A 16,440-nucleotide genomic window follows, 5' to 3' on the forward strand; every position below is an offset into this window, starting at 1 on the left:
AATCCACAGAAAGGTATCAACATTTGAAATTAAGATTGGCTTTTTGTTAGTGCACACTATGATGTCTCCTGAATTCCAACACCAAACAATCTAAAGTTAACACTGTCATTGTTTATGTTTACTTGAAGTTATGGGCAGAAATCACACAAAATGAGCCATGCTTAGTGGCTGTGGGAGGGCAGGAAATCTAACCATAAGAAATGAATAAACTTCTCAGAAGATTAATCATTAACTAAGATTTACTTATCAAAATAGAATGGTTTGTAGTAGCAACTATGTGTACAAAACTAAATCACAGTTAAAAAGGGGCAAGCATATGAATGTATCCCTCTTCATTACAAGGCTAAGCTAAACAGCAGAAATGTAGCACTTTAAAGACTAACAAAATGATTTATTTGGAGCTGAGCTTTTGTGGGACAGACCCACTTCATCAGATCAATCTCATTTCCAATACAGACTGACATTTATAAGTACAGAAGACCAAAAAAAATTGCAATACAAACTGACAAATCAAATAGGACTGAAGGAGGGGGAGAGGGAATGTTAAGTGTCCTGTCTGAGCTAATTAGAGCATCAAAGGAAGGGAACCAGTCCTGGTGAAGCGTGAGGTAATTGATGTCTCTGTTCCTACCACATGTTAATTCACAAATTCCTCGCTGTAATCTGTTCTTAAATTCTCTGTGCTCTAGGACACAAATTCTCAGGTCTTTAACAGAGTGGCCCACTTCATTGAAGTGCTCACTGACCGGTTTATGTGTATTGACTTTTTTGATATCTGCTCTGTGTCCACTTATTCTTTGGCAAAGGTTTTGCCCAGTCTGTCCAAAGCTGTCTATTGTGATGGGTTTTTAGGTAGAACTATTTAAGTTTAGCAAGAGAATCTTGTTTAAAAACAAAAAAGCAGTCCAGTAGCACTTTAAAGACTAACAAAATAATTTATTAGGTGATGAGCTGTCATGGGACAGACTCACTTCTTCAGACCATAGCCATACCAGAACAGACTCAATATTTAAGGCACAGAGAAGTAAAAATAGTAATCCAGGTTGACAAATCAGAAAAATATTATCAAGATGAGTAAATCCGAGACCAGAGGGGCAGAAGCGGCAGTGTGAGGGGGGGAGTCAAGAATTAGATAAAACAAAGTATGTAAAAGAGCCCCTATAATGAGCTAGAAAATTGCCATCCCAGTTCAAACCATGTGTTAATGTGTCGAATTTGAATATAAAAGAGTTCAGCAGCCTCTCTTTCCAAACGGCTGTGAAAGTTTCTTTTCAGTAACTCACAGACCTTCAGGTCATTAACAGAATGGCCCACTCCATTAAAGTGCTGGCTGACAGGTTGGTAAATCAGGAGTGTTTTTATGTCTGTTTTATGCCATTGTCTAAGAGAGTTTGAAGTCTGTCCAATATACAAAGCATGTGGGCATTGTTGGCACATGAAGGCATTTATGATGTTAGTTGAGGAACATGAGAATGTGCCCATGATTCTGTGAATAACCTGGTTAGGTCCAGTGATAGTATCTCCAGAATAGATATGTGGACAAGGCTGGCAACAGACTGTGTTGCAAGGAAAAGTTCCAGGATTTGTATTCCTGTGGTATAGTCTGTGGTTGATGGGGAGAATCCTCATAAGGTTGAAGGTTGTCTGTAGGAGAGAACAGGTCTGTCACCTAGGGCCTTCTGGAGTGTGGCACCTTGATTAAAGATAGGTTGTAGGTCTTTAATAATGTGTTTCAGTGGTTTGAGTTGGAGGCTTTTTTCCTAGCTCATTATAGGGGCTTTTTTACATACTTTGCTTTATCTAATTCTTGAACCGCACCCCCCTTCTGCCCCTCTGGTCTCTGATTTGCTAACCTTGGTAATACTTTTTCTGATTTGTCAACCTTGATTACTATCTTTGGTTCACTGTGCCTTAAATGTTGAGTCTGTTCTGGTTTGCCTGTAATCTGAAGAAGTGGATGTGTCCCATGAAAGCTCATCACCTAGTAAATTATTTTGTTAGTCTTTAAAGTGCTACTGGACTGCTTTTTTGTTTTGATATTATATAGACTAGTATGGCTATTTCTCTGTTACTATTCAACTTATTTAAAAAGTGACTGTATGATGAAGCCCAGACAACTTATTTTTTAACTTTGCCTGTGGTAGGTTTGTGTTTGTTTAAAAATAATTTGGCCACAAAAGGTTGATTTTTATTTTTTGGCATAGATGCATAGGATGAAATGTGTTTAATGGAAATGACTTAAACATTTGCATTTGTTAATCTACATTTCCAGTTGCTAACTGTAGTCTTCAATACAAAGTTCACGTTCTCTCAGGAAGTCTGTGATGCTGGAACTTATTACCACACAAAAATGAAATGCTTAATCTCATGATTATTTGTAGTACTCACAATTTTTGCTCCTTCTGTGCTCTGTGAAAAGTCTGCTAGCTAGCATGAAATAAGGTTTTCTGTGTTTGTATAACTAAATTATTTAACTCAAATTGTGTTTCATATGAATTATTATGTAAATATCAGTCTTTATAAAGAAAAAGCCACATCATTTCAAGGCATAATTTAGATAGCTTGTTAGTGTTCTGAAGTGCTGTTGATGGCGCATTAAAGAAAAATAATTAAAAAGAATTGGTGAAGCACTTGATAAATATGTCAGAAGTCTTTATACAGTAAACTCAGTCTGTGGTGTAATAAACTGTCATTAGAAATAAAATGCACCACCTGGCTCAATTAACTATACACCTCTGCTTTGTACTTGACTACATATGAGAGCTAAGTACAAGGAGGGGAAATGCTGGTACAGCAGCCAGGTAAAGAGTCCCAAAGGGACAAAGGGGCTTCGGAGAATTGACTGGGACAAGTTAAGGAGGGGCTGATAGGTCACATATGAACTGTTCCCATGGCCAAAAACATCTCTGCAGAGTGTGCACAGATGTGTTGCAGTCTCCTCGTCTTGAATAGCAGCCACAGAAAGGAGACTAGGGGGCTGAAGTATTCCTTATGCAACTAGAACAACCCAATGATGACACTGGAAGAAAAGGAAAGTTGATATCATGACCATAAATCAGAAGCTAGGAATTATAGATGGAAAGTAAATGGACGCAAGAAATCTATGACCTGCAAGTTAGGGTGGTTGTTGTTGTTTTTCTTTCAAACTAAGAAACATACCAATGTTATTGATATTATTGGTAATGGTAGAACTAGCAATAATGCACAGAAGGCAGAAATGTTCAAGAAATACTTTTGTTCTGTATTTGGGTGCAGGGAGATACTTTCCATTTTGCTATTAGCTCTGGAGGACATTGCAATCTGATAATTTTAGATCTGCAGTTCCAGGTAACTTGCATACAGGTGTTTTTTTTTTAAATAAAGAGCTGGCTCATGAGCTTTCTGGATCATGAATATTGACTCTTCTCATGGGTGGCTGGGATAAGAGGCAAAGGAAGACAAAGTCTTCCCTGGGTACACATTTCCCCTTCTTCCTGTCCGTGTTCTGACAGTTCTTGAAGGCTCTCACAGCAGGCTTTTGCAGTTTGCAGATGCATGACTCTTCTTCCCTTGAAATGGCTACAGATGTGGATTAGTTAAGTTAAAAGTGAAAAGTAACAGAGAGGCAGCCCTGTTAGTCTGTACTCCAACAAAACAAAGCAGCAGAAATGTGCTACATTTCTCCTGTTTTGTTTTGTTAGAAGTGGAAAGTCTTCCAGCTCTTCGGACTTTATTAACATAACATAGAACCTGCAAACGAGCCATTAACTGGGCAGTGAAGCTATTTAACTAGCTAATGAAGTTATTTAAGTCATGTGTCAATCCTGAATTTATTGAAGAAAAACAGTTGTGTATTACTAGGTCTATGGAATCTTAGTTGGTAATTGGCTTAAAATATTCCATTAGTTTATGGTTGAAGCTCATAAAATCACATCTCTTAAAAAAAAATCCTTGCATAGATATTTAGATGCACAACCTGATTATTCAGCTTTAGCCTTAAATGCTTGGATCTGTGCAGATGCAGTTTTTTAAAATAAATTCTTCAAAAGACTACCTTAATTAGTAAAGTACAAAAACTTGCTTCCAGAGTCTTCTGGTCTTTTCTATCCATCCCTACTCCCCTTTTCATCTTGAACAGAGCCCTTAACTCTCATTTCCTTCTGGATAACTGGACAAATACAATTGTTAGTCTTTAAGGTGCTACAGGAATGCTTGCTTTTTTTCTGAACAATGAATTTCCTTTTTACATCTGAGACTATTGGATGAACTAGTTTTTAGAGAACCCTCCACCAAATTCAGTACCTTACTACGATATAAAATCCTTTGATAGGCCTAAAATCTTTTGAAACCTATTTTAAGATAGTGAAATTTCATAAACATGTCTAGTTAAGAAAATCACACAATAAATTAGTTTCCATTTTCTAAAAGCTCTAAATGAGCTTTGTTATGAACACACTAAGCTGCTCTGACTGATTAATTTAAAATAATATCTTTGTTCCAGTGATCTTAAATATGTAGTAATCTGGAATAATTTCTTTATGAAGGCATATGAGCATATTTAAAATATAAAATACTGAGGAAGAAAATGTAAAACTGAGAAGGGCTGCAATGTGCATTCTATAATATGTAATGTTGCATTCAGTTGGACAACTGACCTGCCTTTATTTCAGAGTCTGCGCATAAATCTGACTAAATTCAGGCTATATCAAAAAGCCTGTGACTATTTTTAACTCCTGAATGTAGTGCTTTTAATTAAGTGCCTTCTGCATGTTCAGTCTTCACAGTCTGGCATGCAGTGGAAACATGCTCCATTTTCTTTAGAAAGAAATTTTAGAAGAGTGGCTTTTTATTCCAAATGTCATATGCTGCATTTGGGTTCAGGGATGTGGCTAGAAGGGGTGAGCAGAGAGAAGAGGGAGACAGGTGGGAAGAGAGTAGGGCAGGGGATGGGGTCTGGGCAGAGCAGGGGAGGAGTATGGGCAGGACCACAAGCTGGGGAACTCGCGTCCCCAAGCAGTAGCTTCACCCACCACCAATGACTCTTTTTCCCAAAAGAGTCTTGGTATAACCACAGAGGCATTAAGACCACTGACAAGGGAGAGTGAAGTCTCTGCTCTACAGCCTTGGCTGAGTGCCAGCTGGCTTTTAGCTCATGTGGTAAAGCACAGGGCTTTAGCCCCTAAGGTCACAGGTCTGATCCCTCCTGCCAACAACTCGGGTCCATTGGCCCTGTATTGGAGCACTGGCAAAGTTCCAGAAGACTGGAAGAAAACTGGTGTGCCAATCTTTAAAAAGTGGTGAATGGGATGACCTGGGTAACTTACTGACTTCACAGCCTAGCAGCAAACTGGTGGGCATGATAGTGAAATGGCTGATATGGAGCTTTTAAAAAAAAGAACTAATGCAAATTTACGTGGCTTTATGGAAAATAGCTCTTCCCTAACTTGATTTTTTAAAAAGAAATTACAAGTTCGGCTGATAAAGAGAATAGTGCTGACAAATTACCTAAGGAAAATAGAACATAATTAATGTGGCAGCCACCAAATGGATTCCTAACTGCTGCACCTCAAAATGTAGTTGTAAAGGGGGGGATCATTGAGTGAATGTTTGCTGACAATATGCTTCAAAATTTTGGCCCTGTGCTAGCTAACATTTTTGTCAAGGACCTGCAAGAAAACAAAATAATTGCTGACAGTTTGCAGATAACCCACGCATTTCTGAACAAGAAGTCCTGTGGCACCTTATAGACTAAGAGCTATGAAAGGGCCCACAGCAGCTTGTGCTCCAAAATATCTTAGTCTATAAGGTGCCACAGGACTTCTTGTTCTCGAAGATACAGACTAACACAGCTACTTCTCTGATACATGCATTTGTGGGTTAGTAAATAAGAAAACAGATTACTTACTTAGTGGTCTGGGTTGCCTGTGCCCACTTTACAAGCAAACTATGGAGACTCAAGCATCTGATGAAGTGGGTCTTTGCCCACAAAAGCTTATGCTCCAAAAATACCTGTTAGTCTGTAAGGCGCCACAGGACTTCCTTTCTATGCATTTTAATATAGCTAACCATACTCAGATTAGATAACAAAGAATATAGGCCCTACTTATAGTGTGTTATCTAGGGAAAGTATTGGAGGGGTAGCCGTGTTAGTCTGGATCTGTAACAGCAACGAAGGGTCCTGTGGCACCTTATAGACTAACAGAAAAGTTTTTAGGGAAAAAGTTTTCTAGGGAAAGTGACTCTGGAAAAGACATGAGTGCTGTGGTGCATAATCCCCTGGATGCGAGCTGCCAGTATGCTGCTGCAGCTAGATTTAATGCAATCCAGGAATTGAATTAGATACCAGGAAATTCTGAGTAAGCATAGAGGATATTTAATTCCATATTTGGCACTGGTGTGACTACTGCTCCAGTTCAAGTGGAAGAAATACAAATGCTACATTAGAAAAAGTTCAAAGAAGAGCCAAGAGAATGATTAAAGGATTAGAAACCTGCCTCAGCAGAGCCTGCACCTCAATTCCTACCTAGAGCCAGCAACCCCATATGTCAGGTAGACCATGTCCCCACAAGTGTCGTTATGTGTGAGTGGGGGCCCATTAACAGCATTGCCCTGAGGCACGGAATTGCTGAAGGTAGGCTGAACAACTTCGACTATTATAGTGGCTAAAGCAGTGCTTGATCTAAAATATACACTTTGGGAAGTATTTTGGGGGGTATTTGACTTATGTTATACACGGAATAGACTATCACAATGTTCCCTTCTGGCCTTGGAATGTATGAGCACTTTCTTTTAAGGCTGTAAATTTCTTGCGGGCAGCAACCATGTTTCTCCAAGTTATATGCAACATGAAACCTATGTTACTATGTAACTTTAGACTGCATACTGCTATGACTAGATGGCAGTTTAGAGCACTTAATTCAAAACCTGCATATGTTCATGAAAAGAGGAATGTATTATATGTCTTGCATGTCATTACAGTGTACATTCTGACATGTACCAATGATATGCACATCTAACCAGAAATAGAAAACACCCCTATTTATAGGAGTGCCAGCATAGCAAGTGGAACTGAAACTGTTACTTTTCCTTGTGATCTTAGCATTGCCACTCTTACATTGACAGTGTAGATTTTTGTACTTCATATATAATTTTTAAAAATGAGAGCAACTGCCTGCTTTTATTGGTAACATTTAAATGCTTCCCAAGTAGCCTTTGGCGATCACATCGTACAGAAAGTGATTTGCTACCTCTTGTTACTTTTATTCATCTGGGGACCATTTTGATCCGTAAGTCTGGGTTATGACAGCAGCAGTACACCAGTTTTCTTTGCTTTTTGTTTCCGTTCTCATTAACGCTCTTGACTTCAATGAGTGCTCGTGCTGGGATTGGGCTCCTTCTCTAAATGAATATTAGAATTTGTAATTGTGGTTCAATGCAGCAAATATTTGAGAGTGAGGAGTTTTGATCAATTGTGTAGAAGAAGGTTCTGCTATGGGGAATAGGGAGGGACCTTGGACTTTTTGGGGGGAGCTTTGGTATTAAACCCATGAGCTCAGGCTTAAGGGAGAGTGAAATTTAACATTTTAAAATAAGGTGTGATCTAGGGAATTACAGACCAGCTCTCCTTACATCTGTGCTTGGTCAACCAGACACACTAAATAAAACAAATTGAAATGATTAACAACTGCCTTCAAGGTCATAGTGTGATAGAGACTAACATGGTTTCTACAAAGGGAAACTATGACTAATCTCTTAACAATCAAAACAGAAAATGAAAAAAACCCACCAAAACTAACAGACTAACACAGCTCCTCCTCTGAAACGATCCCTTTGCTGGCAGCCAAGAAATTGCTAACCAGATGCACAATGGATGACTTAATTCAGTCCAGTTGTTGGGGCCGAGTGCTTGTGCACGCTGACTTTTGTGTAGGATACACCGCTGTCCCCTAGGTGCTGATGCCTCGAGCTACGGTCAAAAGGAAGAGAGCGATCACTCCCTTCCGCACAGCAAACCGCTGCGCCTACAGCAGCACCACAGGCTCGTGGCTCAGGGGACCGGCTTTTATAGCTGGGGAGACAGCCGTCCCCGCCCCCTGGCCGCTCATTGGCCGGGCCGTGCTCATCATTCCCCGCCCCCCGGGAAAGGGCGGGGCTCGAGACAGAGCGGAGCCTGCAGCTGGCTGCTGCCGCCTGGTTTCTACAAGGGGAAGAAACGTGAGGTTGGCTGGGCAGAGTGAGCCCCGGCGCGCCTGTGCGCACACGGACTCTGGGCAGCGCTAGGGGAGGGCGGATGGACTGATCCTCCCAGCAGAGGAACAGCTGCAGCAGCAGCAGCAGCAGCAGCAGCCGCCGCCGCTGCCGGTGCTTTCTGCCCTGCCCAGCCCAGCAGCAGCATTCCTGCTCTTTTCCTTTTGTCCCCTCATTTGCGTAGAGTCTTTGTGTCTTGGGTGGGTTCTTGCCCAGCCCCGCCGAACAAAGAGCAGGAGGAGACATGCGCTCCGTCCGGAAGAGGTGGACTATCTGCACGATAAGTATCCTCCTGATCTTTTATAAGACCAAAGAAATAGCCAGGACGGAGGAGCGCCAGGAGACGCAACTGCCGGGGTAAATGCAAAGCCTGGGCTTGTAGGGCTCTGACAAAGGAGAATGACTCGGGCTCTTCCTTGCGCGCTCCCTCTCTCTCGCAACGCAGCCGAGCCTGGGCACCTCGCCGCCCTCCGTGTGTTGCTACCGGTCGCAGGCGTTTCAACTTTGCCTTCATAAGCGCGGGGGTGGGGGGTCGGTCGCCTTCCTCTTCGGCTGGCAAAGGCCCCGGTGGCCGCGCACTGGTGCGCGCAGTCAAGAGTTCGGAGCCGAAGGGCGCCCAAGTGAAGTGCCCTGGGGGCTGGCACAGGCGTGCAGACAGGCTGGAGGACGCAGGTCACTTTCTAACAGGCAAGGGGGCTGGGGCGCTTTGAAACGGTGGCGCTTCAGCTGCGTTGCTTCTGGGTGATCTCGGGAGTCCCACCGGAGGTGGGGAAGGCCGTTGGCCGAGGGCTCGGGACACCTGTCTGGTGCTGGCTCTGGCCCGCGTGAGCAAATGAAGTTGTTTCGTTTCCTGGCTCGAGCTCGCGTCCCCGCGTGCGTGCGCCCGAGCGCGGAGCGGGCTCCTTTGTCGCGTTGAAGTTTGCACAGGAGGTGGCCATAACTTTGGGGCCCGTGGTTACTGCTTGCGTTCCCCTCCCCAGGAAACCACCGACCGATTGAGAAACCCCCTTCATTCTTCACGCGTTTCCTGTCGGAAATGTCTCCCGGCACCGACCACCTCCTGTTTCCTCCTTCTCCTCACCCCTACTTAAGACAAAAGACTTAAAGCTGCTTGTTGTTTTCCTTTGGGGCTCTTGGCTGATTTCCTTCTCTTTGGGCACTCCGGCTTGTTTAAAAACTGGGAGCTCATGTGAAGAAGCTGGAGTCTTAGCCGCGTCTTTGTTTCCGTCCCCTAGAGATGACAATAGGATTGTTGTGCTTCTATTGTCTCTTTTTAAAGGGAGCCAACGACCGTAGACATACGCTAACGCAGCGGGATCCCCCCGAAGCTGTCTGGGGCGGGGGGGAAGCATTGGCCGTAGGTGGTTATTCATTAATGGTTGTCGATGTCCCCACCTCCTTGGGTTGGAGGCGCAAGGTAAATGCAAAGCGGCGTTACTCATTGCCAGGGCTCGGGCCGAGGAAGAGTGCCGGGAATCCCGCCCGCGGCCGAGAAAACTCCGTGCAGGGCACATGACACACCTCTGCCCCCTTCCACGTGCGTGCGCGCGCGGTGGGGCGGCGAGGAGTGAGCAGGAGAGGGCTCGGCCCTCCCCCCGGCGGTGCATTTGCGGTCCCCCTGCGCGGCCGGGATGGCGGCGGGGGCGCTGGCAGGCGTGCGCCCTGGGAGAAGGAGAACCAGCTGGGGGGCGGTGTGCGCCCTTCTGCTCCTCCCTGCCAGCGCCGCGGGGAGGTTTGGTCCAACCGCTGGCGACCGCCCAAGGCCCGTGCTGCGCTGGAGGGAGGCGGGTGCCTCGCCCCTGGGCCGCCCTCCCCTCTGCCCCCCCAGCTCCAGTTCCTTGCAGGCAGCGGGGCTGGAAGGCAGCCCGCGGCTCGCTGCCCCTTCCTCCCGCCGGGGTCCCTGGCAGGCAGCTGCGCTGCGCCCTGGCGCGCCTCGCCTGCTCCCCCTCTGCCCGGCTGGCTGCAGGGACCGAGAGAAGCAGCTGGCGGGAAGGTTGCAGCCGGCGGGCTGGAGCAGCTGCAGCAGCTCCGGCCGGGCGCTGCGGTTGCCTCGTAGCGCGCTCGCTCGTATTGCCAGTAGGTCGCGGCGAGTCAACAGAAAAAGCGCAGCCCCGCCTCAAAGAGGCACGAGCCGGCGCCTTTGTTCGCGCCGAGGGGTTGCCCGGGCCCCGAAGGGAGCAGGGCTCCTCTTCCCTCATGAACTGCACTGATTCCCGAGCGGCGGCGGGGCCAGGCACCCTGTCCCGCTCCTGCCGGCTGGCAGTGAGCTACTTTCTGCCTTTTGCCGGGCAAAGGAAAGCCTGGGAGCGCCTCTGTGTTTCTTGCATGGTGACAAGTATCAGAGAGGTAGCCGTGTGAGTGTAGCCTGGAGAGCAACAAACAAGAAGTCTTGTGGCACCTTATAGACGAACAGATATTTTGGAGCATAAGCTTTCGTGGGCAAAGAGCCCCTTCTTCAGATGCATGAGTGGCGGGGTGTGGTTTCAGCGGAGTATTTAAAGGGTGGGGTCCCAGTAAGAGGGAGGGCCAGAGCTGAGCAGGTCTGTTTAGCAAACTGGTATTCAGCAAAAAGGCAGTTTCTCTGCATTGAGTGCTAATGTCTCCCCATTAGACTCTGACAAAGGCTCACATCCCCCTATCTGATCTGACTTGTTTTTTCCTCTTTTCATATGTACTGTTGATACTGGGCCATTTCCACCTTGCTGAATAGACCTTGTCAGCTCTGGCCCTCCCTCTTACGGGGACCCCACTCTTTAACTACCCCTCTGAAATCACCCCCCCCATGCATCTGATGAAGCGGGTCTTTGCCCACGAAAGCTTATGCTCCAAAATATCTGTTAATCTATAAGGTGCCACAAGGCTTCTTCTTGTTCTCTGTGTTTCTGTCCCTTTCCTAAAGGGGCCCATAATTGGGTTATAACCTTTTCTGGCTTACTGCAGTTTGGTACATCACACTTGCAGGTTAAGTAAAGTTTCTGTAGAACCGGGGTACTGTAGAACCCTACAGTTTCTGCAGCAAACTTTTTGTGTCAGGCCCACTTTTCCTCCCTTTCATCAGCAGCCCCCTTCTCCCCATCTGTCTGATGGAATCCAAACCAGTGGAAATTTCGGTTATGTTCATATGAATAAAAAACACTTTTAGCACCTGTAAGAAGATAAGTATGAAGAATGCAAAAACTTTATCAAGATATAAATGTGAATGCACAGACCTAAACAGCAACATAGTTCAACCTTTCTAATAAAATGGATGAGCCTGAGACCCAGCAGGCAATCATTAAGAAATTTCAGCCAACCGCTAAAGAAGTCCACCCACCCTTTTTGCACCTGTGGTCTAGAATATCTACATTTGTGAAGACACTTCACTCTCAGCTCCTCTTCCCATTTGCACAGGTTCAGGGGTGCCTGAAGTTCCTCCTGGTTCCTTATGGGCCATGACACAGCTTCTTGGGTCTTGGAGTTCTTTTTGCTTCCAACTTTTCTGGTGTGTAATATACAATCCTGAAATTTTTTAGTTGTATGCGCAGAAAGGCATTTAAAACCAGTTAGCTTTCTGTCTCACGAGTTTATAGATAAATCTGTCTCCTAATAAATATATCCTAATAATGTAAACTCTTTCATATCTGGCCTTCTATTATATGGGGCTCTCAAATAACTGGCATTTTAACCATAAGTAAATTTTAGTTATATTCTGCATAAGTACAGTATAGTGAAAGTAAATACCAATAAATACAATATAGGTTTGCAGTGTACAGTACTATTGCTGTTGGTAAATAAAGCACTCTGAGTACATTTTTGTTTTCTTAATACCTAGTCTTATTTTTCTGTAGTGTTATGCATTGCTAGGTATAACTCTCTATTATCTGAAATAGTTGAATATCTGGCAACTTCCTGGTCCCAGGGCTGCTGGATCTGAAAGAGTTTACTGTATTTGTGCTTATGGGGGCATGTAAAACTAAAAGTATTTAAAATGGTGTAGAAAGTAGTCCGTAATTGTTTGTGTAATGAGACCTAAAATCAGTCTCTCTGGATTAATGATTTTTAGTGTCTAGCAGAGTTATGAATATAAACTTCTGGTTTCATCTCTTTGAAAGTGGTGTGCAGGTCTTCTATGAAGGTCAAAGACTGAGAGGTCAGATACAGAGTGATCTTTCTGTGAAAAGAATTTGCCTACTAATGATATGGTGTCTTGTCTTTTTTCGCATTTTTCTGTGGAACTGCATGTGAAAGTAAGATGGTGATCTGTTTTCCCCCTATAGTTATTGGAACATTTGGTGCCCTGGATGATATGGTAGGCATATGTAGGACACAGACAACTTGAATGGTGTGTCATTTGGGTTGTTAAGTTCATTGATATTGATGGATTTTGTATGTGGATCGAGGTTATAATATCTCCAGAGTTAGGAGATTCAGCATCAAGATTGATTTCAAGGCTAGATTGCCCTTCATCCTTAGGTGGCCTTCCCACTAATATCAGTTGTAGCTCCAAATAAATGTGAAGGGTAGACTGTAGCCCAAATTTTTATGCTTGTCAGTCTGTTTACACAAAGAAGTGGTGACTGTGACAGATGCTTAGCTTTATGTAAATTGAGCTTATTGTTTTTACTGATATTAGAGGTAAAGAAGGGATTAAGGAGAACACTTTTATAAGGAAGTAAACTTCTGCATTTGGAGTTGAGCATTAATTCAGAACACTTAGGACTTTCAGCTCCTGAAAACCTGTGTTTTAGAAGTTGTTGTATGATGTGTGTAGTTCATTTGTAGCTGTAGAGCACGTTTTGTAGACTCAACCACACTTCAAATGGTAGAGTGCTTTTTTAGGTCCGTGTAAAACAATTAATTGCTTGTTCAGTTGTGCGTGCTACTGTGTGAAAGTGTTTAATGGGTTACTCCTACCTCGGTGTAAACTAGAATCCTCTCCAATGTATTCTTACAGTGTATGGTATGCTTAACTTGATTTGATTTTTTTTTTTTTTCTTTTAATTCTTCTCTAGATCAGTGGTTCTTAACCTTTAATGAAGCCTGCACCCCTTTGGTTCTCAAATATGTTGTCGCACCCCTTAACAAAAAAAAAAATCAAAAATGGATATGCCGGAGGGGTGGGGGCTACATACGTTTTTAAATGCATATTAAATATATGTAAAATGTATAATGTTAATACATAGGTTTGATAGAACACAGTAGTTTTACTTACATGCCTGTGTTTAATTTGTGTTTTCGATTATTTAAAAAAAAGTTGGCATGTCTCTGACCCCCCAGAAAGGGCATCATGCACCTCCAAGGGGTGTGTGCACTCCTGGTTAAGAACCACTGCGCTAGATGCATGTGGCGTGTTGTGCAGCAGGGTGAATGTATACAGTAAATATGTTCACTGCTGTTGTAGAGAAGTTTTACTGCCTATGGAGTTGCCACGGAATGGTTATACAAATCTGGATTTGAGATCTTGCCCAAAGAATGTTTTGTGGATAACTTTTTAGTTGACGCTAATGGGATTATTGCACATGAGAATTTAGACTTCTGGAACATCCTCCCACCCTCTTCAAGCTAAAATAACTGGAACAGCTTGTATAAAGGTGTGAAAACTGTACAATTGCTTAGTTGGTTTTCAGCAGGTGGCATCTTACCTCTGACGTAGTATATCATTGCCTCAGCATGTTAGTGAGGAGCCACAAGGTTTTTAGTAGTGCTGTCTTTTGGAGGAACTTTGACACAGTGTTTGACCGCTTATGGGCTCTTTTAATGACCATGAGGGTTTTTTGTTTTATATTTTTGTTTTTTTTTTAAATGCTAGCCAAATTTTACTTTAGGTAATTATGTTCGGCCTAAGTAAAATCCCACTGCAGTTCAAACTGAATTAATCACTTTAGACTAATTTGCTTGTATTGTTTGTACATTAAACATTGTTTTTCTTGTAATGCCTAGGAGCCCCTATTATCACGTAGGATTTCATTGTTCTAAGTGCTGTACAGTCAGAACAAGGACTGACCCTGCCCCAGAGAACTTACTGCCTAACTACTGGCATATTCCATTTACATGCTTTGAGGTCTGTTGATGAAAAGCTCGATACGGGAGTCAAGTATTCTGTCTGCCTTAAGAAATTCTTTCTCTTCCTTAGTAAGCAAAGAGGTTCACATGCTTAGCTGGTAAATTCAGTTGAAATGCTATTAGATGAAAGGCACTCTATGGTTATAATTACTCTAGAGCATAAAGTTGATTAAGGGAGTTGGGTCGATGTTATAATGTACCTGTCTTCTCTACAAATATAATTAGGTCGATTTTAAGGGGTCCTAATGTCTACTTTTCTGCTCTAGCTTTTTCATGAGGAATAATGCCAAATTTGAATTTGGAAGGTCAGCTTAATGTTGGTATAAACACAGCGTTATTTCATTCGATTTTGTTGGCTTCTAGAAGTATCCCGCAGTGTCCCCAATGTGTCCGTTTTGGCCATCACTTTCACTGCTGCTGCTCTGCAGGTGAGCAGGAGGTAGGCAACAGGAATCGGGAATCAGCCTGAGCTTTCCAGCTTGATTGTGCCCCCCATCCCGTCCCTGCCCTTGCCTCATGCGGCTGCTGAGTCAAAATGAAATGCATCAAAATAACACTATGGAAATGAAGCATTTCAGCAATACCAAAAACAACTTTTCAATAGCTCCAAACTGAAACTTTTCAGATTTTTATTTCTGCATTTTGCATTTCTCAGGACTGGTCCACTAGCCTTGTAACGGCATGTGCTATGGGCAGGCTGTGGAAAAGTGGTGCAAAAATGCATTTGGCAGTTTGCTCTCAGTGGGAGTGAGGGCAACGCACGCTGGGATGATATCAGATACCCACAGCCACTTGTGGTGCATTTTTTCCCATAACACACTGGCATAGAAACCAGAATGCAACCAGGGTGCAGGAACTTGGGATAGGTGCCAACAATGCACTGCGGATACAGTCTAACTTAGCAAAGGTAATGGAGACACACTGTCCGCTGTCGAAACATGTGGACACTCATCATCCACTTCATAACATCTAGGGGTGTAAAGTCGACATTAATACATTTGACTTTATTTTCTAGTGTAGACACAACTTAATGTACTATGCACTGTTGATTAAAGCAGTGATTATCAAATGTTTTTGGGATCAAGGTCCGTATTTAAATCTTTATGGTCTGTTGTGACCCAGTCGACAGCTTTAGCACAGCAAATAATCTGGTTTACTAAGTATTTCTTGATCACAATATTTAGTGTACATCTTAATAAGTATTAAATACATATGCCATGTGTACCATAGTAGCTGCTCCAGTTCTGTGGGGCGAGCTGTGTTTGGCTTCCTTTTCTGGGTGTTGTGCCATTTGTGGTTTTGGTGCCATTCATTTTTGGCCCACCTTCCTGACTGGAGGGATAGGAGACATTCGGAAGGTGGCACATTTTGTGTGAGTGGGATTGTCAACTGACAAATGGGGTTGTAGTGCCAATCAAATTAGGTTGCGTTGGCCCTTTTGGCATAATGATGGGAGAGCAGTTGGGCCAAGCATAAGGGGTGATGTGATTCTATACATCAGGACCAACCCCCTTTCGCCCCCCCCCCCCCCCCCGAAGCCTTGAAGCAACCCTGTGGTACATTCTGGTCACCCAGTTTTGGGTCATGACCCACCAGTTGAGAAACTCTAGATTAAAGAACCTCAAGTTTGAATTCAGGTAGCTTAAATTTTGCTAGGCATTTCTATGCTGGAGTCAATAAGATTTACTTACAAGAGAGAACAGTTTAAGTTTACTGTTCTTGATATTTTTTATTTGTAGCTTTTTAGGTGTCCTATTAAATTTACGTGACTCTTTGGCCATTATTGTAATTATTGTCTTTATTGCAAAACCTCCATATGTGTTTATCACTCTTCCTCTAGTGCACAAGGTTTTTACATCTAAAAATGTGCAGGCTGACTCTGCTTAGTATGGAGCTGTAGTAAGATCATTCTTGGAACATGCCTGACTACATGTGTGGAGAGGTTCCTAAACATCAAGCTGAATTTACTGTCCCCTCTCTTCCAAGGATGAACTTGTACAGACATTCATGAGCACATGGAGAGAATATGCCCAGTAGTTTAAAATGCCACCTCTGGGGGCCTTGCATTACTGGGAGGCAAAAAGAATGGAGAGTTATTATGCATGCACTGGGTACTGAGAAACTGTGAGTATGGGAGGGGAGAAACTGAAAACTAAAACTTAGTGCATAGCT

The 16,440-nt window shown here is 43.5% G+C and overlaps 1 protein-coding gene across 1 annotated transcript in view; it reads left to right on the top strand.

Annotated features, from left to right (window-relative positions):
- Nucleotides 1-8,225: 8,225 nt before the first annotated feature.
- The window catches only part of ST8SIA4 (ST8 alpha-N-acetyl-neuraminide alpha-2,8-sialyltransferase 4), a 107,800-nt gene continuing 99,585 nt past the window's right edge, over nucleotides 8,226-16,440 (top strand). Inside the window, exon 1 of the mRNA XM_074994193.1 lies at nucleotides 8,226-8,583. Within this exon, the coding sequence (XP_074850294.1) occupies nucleotides 8,471-8,583 (113 nt within the window). The 5' untranslated portion in view covers nucleotides 8,226-8,470. The remainder of the gene's footprint in view (nucleotides 8,584-16,440) is intronic.

Source organism: Carettochelys insculpta, chromosome 5 (genome assembly GCF_033958435.1).
Source record: "Carettochelys insculpta isolate YL-2023 chromosome 5, ASM3395843v1, whole genome shotgun sequence".
In the NCBI taxonomy this organism is placed as follows: Eukaryota; Metazoa; Chordata; order Testudines; family Carettochelyidae; genus Carettochelys; species Carettochelys insculpta.